Here is an 18,532-nt window from a genome sequence, read left to right as displayed (position 1 = left end):
GGGGGGGCTGAGAGCCACTGAACCAAACTGTGCCCCCTGTATAGGCTGGAAACAGCTTCAGCACCTGTGCCCCGCGCCGCAGAAGAAGGCGACCCCCACCCCTGCTAGTCTGGCCTGGGGAGGGATTCCTTCCTGCACCCCCCCCCCCATGGGGCGATCAGCGGGACCCAGAGCAGGGGCGCAAGACCCAGCCAGCCAAGCTCTCTGGGGTGGCTCTCCCTGTGCGCGGGGATGGAGGCGAGACCCTGCGCTGATCTGCATGGGGTAGAATCGCTCTACGGTGCAGCCACGGTGTCGGTGAGTTTTCCACTTCGAAACCTGTACAGAGCTGGTTCTCCATGGGCAGCCAGTCACCTGTCCTAAGGGACCACTCTGTTGTCTCCCCAGCACCCCAGGCAGCTCCGCTCCACCTTTGTTGTTATTAGAAGGCCACCTCCGATAAGCAGCCATTTATCTATATTTTGGTGTTGGCTAGTTCCTCCAGTGGTGGCTTAAGACGGGTTTTATTGTGTGTATCCGTCAAGAGCGCTGTGCAGGTGACCGCCAATGCGTGCAGGGGTTCAGCTCTTGGGGTGCTAGTGGCGTGGCTGCGGCATGGCTGTAGCAAGGTGTGCCTCTTTGTTTTGTTTTCAGATTGAAGTTCAGTTGTGCAGAGAAGGGGATGAGATGGGAGGAAGGAAGCCAGAGGTAATTAGCAGCTGCAGCCGTGCCCTAGTGGTGATGTAATCCCTGCAACAACAAAAAAAAATTGTTGATTTGCTCAAGTCACTGCAATGGTGGGGCATAGAGTGCAGGCTCCAAGTGCCAAGCTCATGGAGCAAGGAACCTAGAAGGAGCCAATATTTAATGGGTGGCCTCCAGAACATCTTTTCGGGGGAGGGAGTAATGATGCTATAAGCGTTTGCTTTTCCTTCCGTGATAATCTTCCTGTGCCTGTTGGATCAGGGAGAGAAAACATGGTCCCCTTTACAGTTTGTCATTATTTAAAGACTCGATGCTTTCCTTGCTGTGCACTTAGAAATCTGTATGCGGTGTAGTAAATAATGGGGTTTTTAATCCATTGTATTGTTTAGCTATTCCAGTTGTTGCTTCTTTTTAGAGCTCACAAAAATACCCACAAATCTGCAGCAGTTAGCTCTCTTAAGTCACTCTTGATGGATAATACTGTTCCCACGTCCTTAATACGGTACATGAGTATTGTTACATGTGCAATAACTTGTTTTTTTTCTCTGCTACCTCCATTCTTAAAGAGAGGTTTTATTAAGCAAAGATGACAAGACCCCAGCCTGTCTGTTTATGATGTCTTCCGAAAGCTTCCTTTCTAATCCCAGAAGGCAATGAGTTAAGGTCTAAAACAAGCTTTCCAAATCATAGAGTCTGTCCTATTCAAAGAGGAAGGGGATTGCTGCCTTGGGGTCTGTTGTATCACTGATGTGGTTGGCGAAATGCGTGAGAAGCAGTAATACATTCCTATGTTCCCTTGCGCACCATGTAATAAGTATAGGAAACAAATCTGTGATTTAAATGAGCATGCTGTAAATGTATTGACAGTAATGGAAGGCATGCTTGGTTTTACATTTGAGTTTGATTTAACTTCATGCAACTTAGTTTTGTATTGTTAGAAATAAGTGATAGTCCTGATCTTTTATTTCCATTCTTTTGAGGGAAATACTGATAAGGCGGGTTTACATTTCATCCTGTTTTCTCTACTAGGGGATAAAAAAGTGGCTGATGTCAGATCAGTAATTTTTTTTTACCTTAAATATTCTGCTTCGGGGAGGAGAGGGTTAATAATTGCTGTATGTAGTTTTCATAAACCTCCATTTATGACCTTGTATTTCCCAATTCTGAGGGATAAATGGAACCTAGGAATTTTGATGATGGGCACTTTAAAATGCAAGTAAAAAATACAATGAGAGTATATGAAATGCAGGCCATGGTGAATGTACCAGGCCCCAACCAGCATAGTGAGGCTTGAGAACACTCTGGCCTGGAAATCTTTAGTTTCAAGATGGGCCTGAGTTGTAATTTTCAGCTCCAGCTCTTACTTAGCTCATGGGAGTTGTTCTGGCTTGGGTCCCATCACTAATATATAAACAAGCCTTGGATGACCAGACTTACAAAAATGTTGTGCAGAAATGCATTTTGGCACAATTATGACAGTTGTGTGCAGAACAGGTATCTGCAAAAACAAATGGCAACTGTGTGGTTGCAGTTACACACACGCACCTACCTTATGTGTGAATATGTTGGGGGTAATTGCATGTGCAAATTAATCACATCCACGTTCTTGAATACGTTTTTTAAATGTGTGCCACTCTAAATATCTGTTCCAAAAGGGTAAAGGTGGTTCTCCCTTTATGCAGTATCTACATATATATTTTATTTGAACTTAGCTCTTTGTATTTGTCCTTTTGAAAAACCTTACCATGCAAGTCCCAAATTGGGGGCTGGGGCGTGGTTTACCATGAGCAAGAGTCCTGTCTTGAAGAAGTGTGTTCTAGTGGGTAAGGCACCAGATTGGGACCCGAGAGACTTTATTCAGCTGTACCACCAACTTGTTGTGTGACTTTTTCTTTGGTGCCTCAGTTTCCCAGTTGGCAAAATAGGACTAATGCTGCTTACTCCTCTTTATAAGGTGTTTTGAAATTTATCAACCACTTTTCCAACCTTTCAACCCTAGTGAGATGAACAAAGCCTTCCCTTTCCTTTTAAAGATCCTGTTGGTACTGTTCTTCCTGAAAATATTTTTGAAGTTCAGAATGTATATTGCTCAAACCATACAGCCTTTTTTTGTAACAATGCACAGAAGGTGCTATGATGACGCAGATATTTAATAATAAGAAGAAAATTAAAATATAGCGATAGGCAGACTGAAGGAAGGCTGGATCAGTGCAGAAAGCAAGAGAACAATAAAACTACTATAAACATGTAATGTTTGACCGGAATGTTATTTATAGGTATCAGTGGAAGCTGATGAAACTGTCTGAAACTTCTTTTTCTTAAGCTTTTTTCCATGGGCAGTAATTCGTCATGCTGCAGGTTCACGGAAGTTTCCCATGCCGGAGTGCAATATTAACTGTTTGTTTTTATATTTTTATTATGATAAGAGGCCTCCCTTAGGAATCTTGTGCTAGGCACTAAGCAAACATGCATGAGGAGACAGCCCCTACCTCATAGTTTACACAATAAATTCTCTCCCCCTTCCTGCTCAAACTGCTGATCTGACTCTCAAATCACCAGTCTCTTGGGAACTATAATTTTTTTAAAATAGCTTATCACAGAAACCTGTGTTCTTGGACACATGCCTGCTCTTTGTATAATGTAGCGAATCAAAGGTGACTCTAAACAAACAGGAATAGCATGCATGATGTGTGCTTGGTTGGGCAGTTGCTGTATTTTATACTCTTTTTTTAATTGCATATCAAAAGCTGATAAAGTCCTTCAGAAAAACAAGTTGGTTCCTTTAGCAAATGCCTGCTTGTGATGTGTCGGGGGCAGCTGCTTATGCTTCAGAAACCATGGACAGACCTGCTAACTAGTTTGCTCAGCCTTTATTAAGGCTCCCCAAAAAGGCTCCTTGTGTTTGAAAGAAAACAGGATTAAAATAGCCTAGGAGGGATAGGGGTGGGGTAGGGAGGTTGGATCAGGCAGCTGCAAGTGCTGCTTGTTTCTGTGTACTTTCCATTTGCCCTTTTGCTCCCTCAGCTGACTGGCTGGCTGAGCACTTTAGGGGAGGAGGATCAGGTGGCCCACGCATCTGCGTTGGTTCAGGGCTGGAAGCGTCTGTTGGAGAAAGTAAATACAGCATGTTTTCTTCTTGGGAATCCTTGCACAACTGGAGCAGGAAGCGATTGTTTACAGTGTGGGGGAGAGGATGCTATGGAAAACATCTCCGCCCAAGCTATATTCCCAGCATGTGTCTCTTCGGAAGACTCAAAGTTACAGAAGTGTACCAGTCTCAAAAAATGAGGAGCACAGTTATGAAAATAGCTGATTACTACACACACACACTGTCCTTCTAATCTAGTGCTTTGCATGTGATTTGCTTTTTGTGACATTTCGCCCTTGCTTGTTGACATTGGTTGTATGATCCTGGATGCGATCTTGTGGAGTATTCCACCACCCCTTGGGTCATATACCCATCATTTATTTCCCTCCTTTTTAGTGTTCTTAAGACCTAAGGTTTAATTTTTCCACAATTTCCTCTGTGTTCCTAACAGCTTGCCAGACTGTTTTCAACTATAACCCTGGGAGCGATTCTGCATTTCTGGACTGATGGATTCTGACGGGGAATCCTGAGTGATTGGACAGAGGTTCCCAAAGCCATTTTGGGGTAACCCGGAGAGACTTTTGGACATTAACAGACATTACATCTCTGCTATCAACTGGATTTACAAACGTTGACTCACCTGTTATATACTTTACCTGCTTTAACCTCTCATATTTCTTTTTCTTAGCTAATAAATCTTTAGTTTAGTTTACTAGAGAAATTGGCTGTCAGCATTGTCTTTGGTGTGTGATCTGGAGCATCTGTTGACCTGGGGTGAGTGACCGAACCTTTGGGTTGGAAGAAGGTGAGGTGAGGTGATTTTTAGTTTTAGTAACCTTTTATAAGGAAGTCCAGTTTGTCTGAATGGCAAGATGCGCTGGAAAGCCTAAGGAGGGGTCCCCAATGCGGTGCCCGCCGGGGCGTCTAAGTGCACCCACGTACTTGCCGGCGGACGAGCATCCGCCGACATGCCGCCGACAAGCGGCAACGTCAATAGGCGTCGCCGCCGAAACGCCGCCGATTTTTGCCGAAAATCGGTGGCGTTTCAGCAGTGACGCCTATTGACGTTGCCGCTTGTCGGCGACATTTCGGCGGATGCTCGTCCTCCGCCACAGTCCTCCGTGGCTCATCATCTGGTGCCTGCCAGACGAAAAAGGTTGGGGACCACTGACCGAAGGGGACCCTCTGTGGCTCCATGGTAAGGCTAATGTAGTAATCCAGGAGTGCATGCTTGTTACTGGTTTGGTAAAATCTAATTATAGAATATACCACCAGTTTGAGTGTTTGCCCTGTTTTCTGCCAGCCTGCCTGAATCTGGCACTCTCAATTCTGAGCCACATATCAGACAGCGTGACAGAGGTAATAGACCAACTTCTGTTGGTGAGAGAGACAAGCTTTCAAGTTTACACAGAACTCTTCTTCAGATCTGGAAAATGTACTCAGAGTGTCACAGCTAAATATAAGGTAGAACATATTTTTTAGCATAAATAGTTAAAACATAAAAAGTGAAGTGGCCAGTTAACACCTTTCTAGTCGTAGTAGGAATGGCAGTTCATGGTAGATCAGGTCTTTCCTTTAGACTTGCTTTTCTTTCCAGTCAGCAAATTCTTTAACACACACTCAGCTATTTTAATAAAATAAATTTAGTATTTTCTTTGCTTTCTGCCATTCTGCCTCCCTCTTGGAAGCTTGAAAACATCATTTCTTCTTATTTAGTTCGTCAGTTTCCCTTTGGATGGCTGTGGCTTGAACAGAATGGCTTCCACTTACAAAAGTGTTGAACTTGTCCCTGTATGCAGGCCTGGTCCAGTATGCCCTTTCACTGACTCCAGCAGGGTGTCTGCACATACAGGACTTGCAGAGTAAGGCCCTGAGAATTTTGTTTTGCTGGTGAAAGGTATTGGCGTCTGAAAGCCTCCAAGTCAAGGTACAGCAGCAGTGCAAGCTTCTCCCATGCATGCTGGCAGGGCAGCCTCAATCCTGGTCTGGCGGGACCACCCTTTAATGACAAAAGTATTTAATCTCCTTAACCCACTGACTCCTTGGTGCCTCTGCTGAAGCAGCCAATATGATGGGGGGGCTAATTTAGCTACAACAAATCAGGAAAAAGATCTTGGCGTTCTCATGGATAGTTCTCTGAAGATGTCCACGCAGTGTGCAGAGGCGGTCAAAAAAGCAAACAGGATGTTAGGAATCATTAAAAAGGGGATAGAGAATAAGAAGGAGAATATATTATTGCCCTTATATAAATCCATGGTACGCCCACATCTTGAATACTGCGTATAGATGTGGTCTCCTCATCTCAAAAAAGATATACTGGCACTAGAAAAGGTTCAGAGTAGGGCAACTAAAATGATTAGGGGTTTGGAACGGGTCCCATATGAGGAGAGATTAAAGAGGCTAGGACTTTTCAGCTTGGAAAAGAGGAGACTAAGGGGGGATATGATAGAGGTATATAAAATCATGAGTGATGTGGAGAAAGTAGATAAGGAAAAGTTATTTACTTATTCCCATAATACAAGAACTAGGGGTCACCAAATGAAATTAATGGGCAGCAGATTTAAAACAAATAAAAGGAAGTTCTTCACGCAGTGCACAGTCAATTTGTGGAACTCCTTACCTGAGTAGATTGTGAAGGCTAGGACTATAATAGCGTTTAAAAGAGAACTGGATAAGTACATGGAGGTTAAGTCCATTAATGGCTATTAGCCAGGATGGGTAAGGAATGGTGTCCCTAGCCTCTGTTTGTCAGAGGGTGGAGATGGATGGCAGGAGAGAGATCACTTGATCATTACCTGTTAGGTTCACTCCCTCTGGGGCACCTGGCATTGGCCACTGTCGGTAGACAGGATGCTAGGCTAGATGGACCTTTGGTCTGACCCAGTATGGCCGTTCTTATGTCTTCCCTTTCGGTCTGCGGGAATGGAGCCCAAACTGCTGCAGAACATGCTGACGAGTCTCGCCAGCATGTCTCATTTGGCAGTCGAGTTACTGCTTAAGATCCAGAGTGACAGTGAGGAGTCCGACAATGATATCGAGTCGCGTAACGCATACGACAAAAATTGCTTGTCTCATTCACGGACATGCTCTCCACCGTGGAACACCGCTTTTGGGCTCAGGAAACAAGCACTGAGTAGTGGGATCACATCGTCCTGCAAGTCTGAGATGACGAGCAGTGGCTGCAGAACTTTCGGATGAGAAAAGTCACTTTCATGGGACTGTGTGCTGAGCTTGCCCCCACCCTGCGGCGCAAGGACACGAGATTGAGAGCTGCTCTGCCAGTGGAGAAGCAGGTGGCTATTGCAATCTGGAAGCTGGCAACTCCAGACAGCTACTGATTGGTCACTAACCAGTTTGGAGTGGGAAAGTCGATGGTTGGAATTGTGTTGATGCAAGTTTGCAGGGCCATTAATTGCATCCTGCTCAGAAGAACTGTGACTCCGGGTAAAGTGCATGACATTGTGGCTGGCTTTGAACAAATGGGTTTCCCTAACTGCGGAGGGGCGATAGATGGGATGCATATTCCTATTCTGGCACCAGCCCACCTAGCCTCCAAGTACGTTAACCGAAAGGGTATTTCTCCATGGTTCTCCAGGCGCTTGTGGATCACCGTGGTCACTTCATTGACATTAACGCAGGCTGGCCCGGAAGGGTGCATGACGCACGCATCTTTCAGAACACTGGCCTGTTCAAGAAGCTGCAAGCCAGGACTTTTTTCCCAGACCAGAGGATCACCATAGGGGAAGTCAAAATGCCCATTGTGATCCTTGGAGACCCCGCTTACCCTTTAATGCCGTGGCTCCTGAAATCCTACATAGGGAGCCTGGACAGCAGCCAGGAATGGTTCAACTACAGGCTGAGCCGGTGCCGAATGACTGTGGAGTGTGCCTTTGGCCGTTTGAAGGGCCGCTGGCGCTCTCTTTATGGGAAGCTGGACTTGGCTGAAGACCGCATCCACAGGTTATATCCGCGTGCTGTATCCTCCATAATATTTGTGAAGGGAAGGGTGAAAGCTTCACTCAAGCATAGGCCTCGGAGGTTCAACACCTGGAGGCTGAATTTGCACAGCCAGAGAGCAGGGCTATTAGAGGAGCCCAGCATGGTGCTGCAAGGATTAGGGATGCCTTGAGGGAGCAATTTGAGGCTGAAAGCCACCAGTAATGTCTGGTGCTCTGCACGGGAGTTAAGTGCAGTGGCTGTGTTTGGTACGCTGACTTGCAGTGCTTGTTGCTTTCCTGGACTAAGGTCTATTTTGCTTTATGCACTAATGAAGTATGTTTTCAAAGTAAAAAAACTCCATTTATTGAAAAGAAAATTCATTTATTTAAAAAAACAAAGTAACACAGAAATACCAAAAGGGCAAGGGGGTGTGGTGGGGAATAGTTCACTCATAGGCTTGAGTATGTCCTGATTTCATACTCTCGAATCCTGTCTGGAGTGCTGTGCACTGAGTGCTGCACTTCAGGATGGCTATAAGGCACGTTGAGGGGGGTTGAGTGCAGTGGATAAGGGTTGTAGTTTTCGTGGGTGGGTGGTGAAGCTACTGGGACGGTAAGAACCTGGATGTTGGGGAAAGTGGGTTGGAGGGGAAATGGGGGCACAAGGGGAAGAGTTTTGGGACAAGGGCTGCTTTTGGGGGGGGGCGCGAGCGTGGTAGTGTTCCGCCTGCATGGCGACGAGCGCTTGGATAGAGTCCGCTTGGCGCTCCATGATGCTAATCAGCCGTTCCGTGCTTTGTCGCCGGTGCGTCGTGTTTTCCTGGTGGATCCTCCTTTCGCTCTCCCTCCACTTCTGTGCCTTTCGATTCTCATTTACAGACTGCTGCATGACTTCATGCAGCATGTCGTCTTTGCTTTTACACGGCCTCTTCCTGAGTTTTCTCAGTCTGTCGGCCCGTGATATGAATGACGTCTGAGATCTCAAGGTTGCACCTATACAGGCAAAATGCAACACTTAGAGGCAGCATTGTACATACCAGACAGAACGCTGATTCCCCCGCACTTAAGGAGGGCAATCACAAAAACCATACTTCGCCTGTCCCAAAGCGAGCGCACATAACCCATGGGAGCCCCAGAAATGGTGAGTAAGCACAGGGTCCATGGGGACTGATTGGTTCACGGCCGTACTGTCGTCCGGGTTTCTGTGCCTTGGGAAGAGCCAACAGTTGCAGGGGGCACCTACACTGAACACTGTCCCAACATTCTCCACAGGAGTTCGTCCTGGAAGATATTTCGCTGCTGAGGGTGATGAGGGAAGCAAGAGAGGGTCTTTTCTATAGTGCAGCTTCCGCCCTGGCCCATATGCAGCTTGCCTGTGTGCAGCAATGGTCGTCCCCCCCCCCCCCCCCTCGCCCAAAGAGCCTGTACCTAAAAACTTCCTTCCCTAAAAGAAAGCCGCTTACCAGGAACCTCCTCTGTTGTTTGTTTGTCCTTCCCCAAGCACTGGACGCTGCAACTGGCTGCCTTCCTCCTGGCTCGAGAAGAACTGGCTGCATGCATCTAGGGATTCCGGGGTGTCTCCCCCCCCCCCCCCCCCCCCCCCCCCTTGCGCTGTCTTCCCCCCCTCCCCCCCCCCCCCCTGCTGTGCTGGGCTCGGAAGTGTCCATGGTGGTCGTTGAAGTGGAGGTGGGATCACCCCCAAGTATCGCATCCAGCTCTTTGTAGAATTTGCAGGTCGCAGGGGCAGCACCGGAGCGGCCGTTTGCCTCGCCGGCTTTGCGGTAGGCATTCCGCAGCTCCTTCACTTTAACCCGACACTGCACTGCATCCCGGTCATGGCCCCTGTCCATCCTGGCCCTTGATATGTGCCTGAAGGTATCGTAATTCCTACGGCTGAAGCGCAGCTGGGACTGCACAGCTTCCTCCCCCCAAACACTGATGAGGTCCAGCACCTCGCCATTGCTCCATACTGGGGATCGCCTGGCTTGTGGAGGCATAGCCACCTGGAAAGATTGGCTGAGAGCACTCCCCGCCTGGCTGAATTCCCAGGGAATTTAAAGGGTGGGTCTGACACTTGGTCACCTGAGGACAGGGCAGCAGAGTTCAACAGTGGTGACCAGAGTGGCTAGAACAGGCATTGTGGGACACTTCCAGAGGCCAATCAGAGCGCATTAGGTGTCCACACTGGCGCTGCGGCGCTCCAGCGAGAGTGCAACAAACGTTATTCCTCTCGGGGAGGTGGAGTACTTGGAGTACCAAGTATTCTCCTTCTTATTCTCTATCCCCTTTTTAATGATTCCTAACATCCTGTTTGCTTTTTTGACCGCCTCTGCACACTGCGTGGACATCTTCAGGAGCACTACGTGCCTTGCCAGTGTGGACGGGGAGTGAGGTAGAGCGCTCTTGGCTTTATTGCGCTATAACGTGCAAGGGTAGCCAAGGTCCTAGATAGTGAAATATGGTCCCTCTCCCCCCACCACCCCCGTGAAATCTAGTCTTCTGTGTGTTTTTACCCTATACTATACAGATTTCATGGAGGAGACCAGGGTTTCTGAAATTGGGGGTCCTGACCCAAAAGGGAGTTGCGGGGGAGGAGGGTTCACAAATTTATTTTAGGGGGGTTGCAGTGTTGCAACCCTTACTTCTGCATTGTCTTCAGTCCTGGGCAGCTGGAGAGCAGCGGCTGTTGACTGGGCATCCAGCTCTGAAGGCAGCGCCCTGCCAGCAGCAGAGCAGAAGTAAGGGTGGCAATGCCATATCATGCCATCCTTACTTCTGCACTGTTACCTTCAGAGCTGGGCGGCCGGAGAGTGTCGGCTGCTGACTGAGGGCCCAGCTCTGCAGGCAGCAGCACAGAAGTAAAGGTGGCAATACCATACCATGCATACTTCTGCACTGCTGCTGGTGGCAGCGCTGCCTTCAGAGCTGGGATCCCAGCCAGCAGTTACCGCTCTCCAGCTGCCCAGCTCTGAAGACAGCGCTGTTGCCAGCAGCAGCCCAGAAGTACGGGTAGCAGTACTGCAAACTCTCCTACAATAACCTTGCGCACGCCCCCCCCCCCCTTTTTGGGTCAGGATCCCTACAATTACAACACTGAAATTCCAGATTTAAATACCTGAAATCATGAAATTTACGATTTTTTTTTTAATCCTATGACCATGAAATTGACCAAAATGGACTGTGAATTTGGTAGGGCCCTCGTCATAGGACAAAAAGGGGGTGTTTGGGTTACAGATTGTTGTAATGGATTTATGGTTTATTACATTACATCCATTATTGCAACAATCTGTTGGACCAATAAAAGATATTACCTCATCCGCCTTGGTTCTCTCACACACATCCTGCAGGGGGCAACCAGCGCAAGGTGATAGCCACATCACCAAATCACATCAGACTTCCTTAGCCAAATTCCGGGCTGTGGGTCACATGTTCCCATCCCAGATCCATTTCTCTGGCTGATCATCAGCCTTTAGCATTGGGAATCCAAACCCTTCTTTTATTTTTGTTTGGCGAAAAGGCAGCTGTTGATACAGGAAGCACGTAGGGTCAAATTCTGCCCTGTGTGGAGTGGTAAGGATCCTGCTAACCGGGACAGGTTTTCCCATGGTGAGGTTCAAAGAGGTGGCTTGGAGGAATGGTGAGAATTAAATGTAGTTCTCCTGTCTTTGAATTAGCTTGCACACATGCACACACTGAAAACTGCTATCGAGAAATAGCTTGATTAGTTGGAGCAAGGCTCACTGTTACTTTCAGTTTAGGCAGGACCTTAGTTGAGCACAGAATTTTAAAGCCACACTTGTTTATATAGATCTGTTCATAGCAGTGATGATGGACGTTGTCTCCACCACGGTTTTATGTTGTATGATGCAAGGTTGATTAATGATGCTAGCAAAATACCGAGTACAAGAAAAACTAAATGAATCTCTCTCATTCCAGTTAAATCAATATCCATGTTCCAGAAGTCTGTCTGATAACAAGAGCACAGGACACAAACTACAAATTTGACTGCCAGGAAAAATAAGGCTTGCATGTCTGTCATTTGTTCTGTCTGACCGCAACATACGCCTCCCAAGATCTACTGCTCCAATGACTCAGCAGTAGGGAAAGGGTGATCCAATGAATGGGGCTCCAGGCTAGGAGGCCGTAGACTTGGGAGCTGTTCCTGCCTCTGATAGGGGAAGTGGCATCACTTACTGTCTGTTTCTCCATCTTGGAGACAGATGTCACCTCTGTAAAGCATGGTCCATGGGTGAAAAGTGCTGTATAAGTGTATTGATGATCATCAGTTGTACAGAAATTATTTGATGCCTTTTGTGCTCAGCAAGATGGCTTAGAGATATGTTGCAAAGGCCAAAAAAAAAAAAAAAAAAGAGTAAACTTGAGACTTTAAAGGCTGGATTTTTCAGTGGTTTTCCCAGTATAGGCCCTGCAAATGTGCGCATGCAGTCTGGCATATTTGTGTGCAAAGCAAATAGTTCAGATCCTTTCTAGCCATTACCAAATGTGAGTTTTTGCATATGTGGATTTGAGCTTCTGTGTGCTTAAAATATTGCCCTAGAAATGAAATGGTTTCTTTGTCCATTAGTTATAAGCTGTCCTAGGCTCTGGGCCTCTGTGCTACTGTTTGTTTTGCTCTTGATATTTGATAAGTTTTAAAGCTGTCTGTTTGGAAGTGGTTTTCTGCTTTGAAGAAGTAACTTTTAAGTTTATAAATATCTTGAAAATAAAGAGACTGAGGAGCAGGCCAGCAAAAGCTACAGAGAGGCACTTGCAGAAGACAACCTTTGTCTGTTTTTCAGGGAGGGAACTTGCTCTTCCCCTTGTCTTGAAATAGGAACAATGATAACGACTAAGTGAAAGCCCAGCTAATCTGTATCCAGAGCACTTCTGTAAATTATCCAAACCCAATTCAAATACTGTGCGGAGACCATTAGCTCTTGTCATTCCTGCTTAGCAAGATGGGCAGGAGATGGTGTGTTCCAACTTTGGTTTTTCCGAACATTTGTTGTCTTGTTCCACAGCCCATCCATGTCTTAAACTTTCTTTGCTCCCCACTTTCCCATGGGAAGCAGAGCTGTTTGCCACACAGATTAGTTCCATGCTGCGTCTTGTGCTGAGGTGTGTGGGGATTTGGTGAGAGGAATGAATGTATATATTAGGAAAAATCTGTTTCTGGTTGAAAATGTAGTGGTTTTTTTACCTATCTGAACATCACACACTCATCCTTTTCCTAGCATGAGCCTAGATGCTTCCAGCTCTTTGCTGGCTGATTGCCAGCACTTGAAACTAACCAAGGGGAAGGTTTATATTCTCAAATCTTGATCCACGTCCCTTTCAAGTCAATGGGAGGCTATTTATTTCATTGCTGAGAATCAGGACTCGTGATGCTCCCACTACCACCGCGTGCCCTCCTGTTGTCTTCTGCTCTTACTCTTTCCTCTCCCTTCTGCTTGCAGTCTAATCACTTTCCACTGAGAAAGGTAATAGCTACAACTGGATGATGGATTTAATTCCAGTCTGTATCTGCTTCCCTTCATTCATCCCTCCTGATTTCAGGCTGCCTGACTCATGTGGCAGCATTTTGTAAATTGCCTTCTGCAAAGAGGCAGGTGAGCGTTTTCCTCTCGTCTCCAATAACTTATCTAGGTTAAGCTTTTATGTGGTTGTGTGAGAAAAATGGAGCAGTAAAGCTCCAACTACATTGAGCAGATGTCGCTTAGCCACAACAAAGTGCAGAACCCCCGAGGGATAGATTAAGACTCCTTTTCAGAGGTATATTAATAATAATGACTGCATGTTTCTGTAATTCCTCACATCTAAATGGATCCAGAAGTGCTTTTCAGAAAGTACTGTCTCTGTTCATATTTTAAAATGCATACTGGAACATACAATATTTATGTGGCTATAAATTAGTTATAGGGGTTCTGTGGCATGCATACAGTAGTGTGTACAGCACCTATGTGAATTGTGTTGGTGTAAAAACACAAATACGTGTATAGTGCCTGTGTGTATTCTGTATATACTGTTAGGGAGAATACGTGATGGAATGGGGTGGTACTATGGTTATAGTGACATGAGTTTGGGTTGCACGACTTATTTGTGGCCTGGCTCATTATTTATGAGCAAAGCGACAAACATAGGTTTGCCACCCCTAAACATTCAAAAATCATGTCTGGCCCCCGAAATAACAAGATTGGCTTAAAGTCCATGAGACTCTAAGAAAATAATAAATTGGGGGTTCTTTATTTACGTTCTGGTTTTTGAGCTCTTGGGGTGCACACAAGTCATCTTTTTTTTTCCCCCCAGGCTTTTCTCCACAGCCTTGAGGGCTAGAAAGTTACATATTGTCTAAAAATGAAATTGCATGAGAATCTCCATTCGTTTGACTCCAGGAGCTGATTTGACCAGTCACATGACACCTGCTCCCTAAGTGCTTTTGCATTGATTGCAGGTCCCTGTGACCCTGGCAAGCCCAGAGACAGGGTGTGTGCATCCCATTGTAGCAATAGTTTTAAAATACTCAGTTTAAAAATAACTGACCTCTTCCCAGTGTTTCTGACAGCCGTCAGCAAATTAAAATGGAAAGAATTTAAACAACCAGATTTGATGCTCCCTATTTCTGGATGGGCAGTTTGCTCTTTTTATTTTACACTTCAGTCAGTTTAGACAATGGAAGTACAGGTCAGTTTAAATGTTTGTTTTAGAATCAGTCTCCCTTCCCTTAGCACAACGCTGCTGCTTTGGGATTCTCTGCAGAGGGAGCAAACTACACTTTTTTTTCATTGAAATACAATCATTCCTTGAAAACTAACACTTTTGTATCACCCCTGCATTCCGGCCCTGCCCTGAGTTGGCATTGTCCTCTTGCTTGTTCTCTGAATTACTTCATTTTGTGCAGTCTGCAAACGCTGCTGAAACTCCCTAGTAACTGAAGCGGCAGTTGGAAGAGAAATAAGCCGTTTTCCTCGTTTATGTAATGTTACAAGAATATTCCTGGCTTCAAAGGGGCTCTAGCAATAAAGTCTCACCTGGCAGAACCAATCAGAAGCTTGTGTGTTCATCTTGTTGCCATGTTGAACTCTTACGCCATGGAGCTAATCAAAGGTCTAGCCTCCTAATTATTAATGTATGTGTGAGCAAGAAAACAGGCTGCTCTTTCACTCCTTGTGTGCTCAGGATCTTAATGTTTCTCTCAGGAGTCTCAGTGACATCTGAATTTGGTGCTTCTCTTGTTGGTGCCAGGAGCACTGCAGAGCTGCTGACATGTCCCTTCAGTGAGAGGTCTGGGGAAGAGGATGTAGCTGCAGCTCTGATAATGTAAAGATTTCCGGTTTGGTGACATGTAGGTCAAGGATAAATTGTCTGGGATCCTTGCATTACTTAACTGCAGTTAACAAACACCGTCACCTGTCTACAGAGGTCTGATGGCACTTGCTGCTTTCACCCAGTGGCTGCTGTCCTTAGCTGGCACATCTTTCCACTCTGCCATGTGAAAACTCATCCAAACGCCTGTTTAACAGGCATGCTTTATTACTGTGCCCTGAAGCCTGGTGAATTGGCAGAGGAAAGGGCGCTGCACTGAGCAAACCCTGAAGCCTATTCCAGGAACTGACAGCAGTCGAGACATGATGGGACATAAAGATAGAGGTGACTTCTTAACTAATCTGCCACTAGACCTTGCAGGCTCTGTAGATTGTGACCACCAGCCCTTGGAATTTCATCCCAAAGTGAAGGGACATCCAGCAAAGCCCAGCATGAGGGTGACGCAGAAGCCTGCCTGCTTATTTGGAATGGGCAGCAGCTCCCAGCGCTAGCTGAAGCCTCTCTGTGATGCCTGCTGGGTAGCCCTTGTTCTAGTGCATTATGGAGTGACAAAGGCAGGGCTGTGGCAGAATCTGGATCGGAGAGGAAAGGCTACAGCCTCTTAGCCAGCTCTGTAATGTAGGTACTTACATGGCCCCTGTCACCACCGTATCTGAGCTTCTCACGGTCTTCGATGTTCTTATCCTCACAACATTCCTGGGAGGGAGGGCAGAGCTGTTGTTCCAATTCTACAGATAGGAGACTGAAGGCAAAGAAAGACCAAGTGACTTGGCCAACGTTCCATACATAGTCTGTTGCAGAGTGGAGAATTGAACTTGGGTCTCCAATGGCCCAGGTTAGCACCCTAACCATAGGCCATCCTTCTCTCTGGGTCACCTGCAGAGAGAGCACCACTGTGGCATGCTGTTGCTACCTGATAACTCAGGAGCAGCAACTGAGATACATCTTGGCAAAGGAAGGGCACTGCCCCCCCATCCCCGCTGCCAGGTAGAAGGGGCAGCCATCACTCCTGCCTGCTTCTTGGGATACGGTCCCCTGTCAATTAGCATTGCTTCAGGATTGAGTCGAAAGAGACTTTATCATCTCTAGCCGATAAAGAGGGGCCTGAAGTGCACAGAAGACTTGGTGTATGTGCTGAAGTTTCTGATTGACTTGGGGGTGGGGGCACCTAAGTGCACTAGTCTGACACTGTAATGAAATTATTTACATTGCTCGTCCTAAGGAATAATAAAATGCCGCCTTTCAGAATCTGCCGTAACAGAACATTTCTCCTTCTGACTCTCTGATAATCTCTTAGCAACCGATTTCAAAGGGGGACTTAAGTCTTGCTAAATTGACGTATGCAGCTGCCTGGGGTTGTTTGTAGTTGTCCGAGTCTCACATTGAAATAGTGTTGTTTGTGGCACAAATACACTTTGGACTTGATCCTGTATTTGCATGTGCACAACGCCTATTGACTTCAGTAGGAGCTTTAGGTCTGCAAAGAATGAGGACCAGACCTTTAATGTATTTCACTGTGCAGAGCAGAATGTGAGCAGCAATACTGGATGTAGCTCTGTCCTTTGTCACTTGTGGTCTGCTTTCCTGAGGTGCTGAATCCTGCTGGAATTGGATCACTGGTACTGTATGGCTCCTCCTAACATAATGCTAGTTTCTGTGTAACCTACTGCAGATCAAAAGGGTTTCCCGAGATTATAGTTGTGTGGCAGTAACTTGGGAAATGGAAATGTTACCTTGCATATTTTTTTTTTCCCCCAGAAAAGCGAACTCTGAAGAGTGCAAAACTGAAATGGAGAAACAGCCAATCCATTTTTGGGTACAGCAGTGTCTTTGTCCTGTAGGGTCTGTGGAATGGGTGTGTTGCCAGGATTGTCTTAGTGTTTGGATAAACATTAATAAACCCAAACATCTTGGTATTTACTTTTAGTTTTTATGGGTATAAAAGGGATATTTTTCCCCAAGGGGAGGCACTTTTGGAGTGAAATATCATGAAATCTGGTTGTCTTGTGATATTTTCACCATCCAAGAACTGAAATACCACTAGAAGATGACACCCTGCTTTATTTGGCCCCATAAATGATGCTCAGAAGCATTAATAAAAGCTCCAATAGATGAAAAACATAAAACAAACATTAGAAACATAACTGCTACATCCCGTGCATGCCTGCTGATTGGTGTAAGATGGGCTGTTTAGTCTTTCCTAAGGATGGAGCTGGTGGTCACTCTGTTCTCTAAACTGATCCCGAGTCTGTATTCTCCATTGATTGCTCCCCCTATTACCCAGCCTGCCCAGCAGTGTGTTTGGTGGCTATGTCTGGGGTATCTATTTTGGTAGTCCCATTGTTTCTAAAGGTACTGAATGGAATGGGGAACGTCCTGAGCCAAAGGTGGCTCTGAAATTCTCAAATAAAAATGAAGAATCTGACCTGTTGCCTGTTGCTTTCACTGGAATAAGAGCCACGCCTTGTGGGAAATCAGATTTTGAAGGGCACAGAACTGAAATGGAGAAGATGTTTCTGCAAAAATTTCCTCTCCTTTACCTCTTCCTCTCTGTTTTGTCCTGCTTCAGTAGTGAGATTGGGAGTGAATTCTCTCATGGCCAACAGAAAGTGCTTGTAGCTATAAATCTGTGATGGTGACACAAGTGGTTCTTGCTAAGAAGCATCATTTAGGATGCCAGATTGGGCTGTAAGTAGGCTGTGACATCTAAAACCCTGCCAGCGGGTATCAAAGTTGAGGCCAGTTCTTCCTTTGGAGAAGCAACATGGGTGTGTAGATGGAATGTGGGCCTGGGAGCCAGGAAGTCGAGGGGCAAAACCTTCATAAATTAGGACCCAAAATTTGGGCTATTGCCTGACTCGGAAAAGCGCTGAGCTCTGCTGAGATCAAGGGGGGAGTGTTGGGTGCTCAGTACTCTTGGAAATCAGGCTGGTGGCTAGGTGTGGATTTAGGAGCATGACTTTATACTCCTCCTGAAAATCCGAGCACCCTGTGGTGTATCTTAAATCACTTCACCTAGGTGTCTCCCTATTTTACGCAGTGAGATAATGTGTCCTCACCTCTCAGAAGTGGTCAGTGTTGTAGAAAGTTTTAGAGCTATAAAGGGCTGTGGAAGTGCTAAGTGGTCTTCTGTACATTTGGAGCGTGTCTGTCTTATGGTTCTGCATGTTTGACCCCAGTATTGATAAATATTGCTTCCATTTCTGCTTCTGTCTGCAACACGTCCCTCTCTTTCAAGTTCAGCTCTTACGAATATTGCTTTGTTTTGATCTGAAACGCCCAACTGCGCTGGTTCAGACTCCTTCTCAAAGCTTTGTTCTCTTTCCTTCCCAGCGGATCGTTCGAAAGAGGTGCAGCAGATCCGAGAGCAGCATCCAAGCAAAATCCCGGTAAGTGCCTGACTTCCCTCTTATGTGTTTTTTGTTCAATTATTTTGACTGGATATCTGAGCAGAGCTGTCCTCAGGGCCGGCTCTGGCTTTTTTGCCGCCCCAGGCAAA

The 18,532-nt window shown here is 46.2% G+C and overlaps 1 protein-coding gene across 1 annotated transcript in view; it reads left to right on the top strand.

Annotated features, from left to right (window-relative positions):
• Positions 1–18,532, top strand: part of MAP1LC3A (microtubule associated protein 1 light chain 3 alpha) — a 38,459-nt gene that overhangs the window by 403 nt on the left and 19,524 nt on the right. The window contains exon 2 of the mRNA XM_026656817.1: positions 18,367–18,422. Coding sequence (XP_026512602.1) covers positions 18,367–18,422 — 56 coding nt within the window. The remainder of the gene's footprint in view (positions 1–18,366; positions 18,423–18,532) is intronic.

The sequence above is a fragment of the Terrapene carolina genome, unplaced genomic scaffold (assembly GCF_002925995.2).
Source record: "Terrapene carolina triunguis isolate 2854851 unplaced genomic scaffold, T_m_triunguis-2.0 Scaffold233, whole genome shotgun sequence".
NCBI classification, from domain to species: domain Eukaryota; kingdom Metazoa; phylum Chordata; order Testudines; family Emydidae; genus Terrapene; species Terrapene triunguis.
This window is presented reverse-complemented; position numbering and strand designations above follow the sequence as displayed.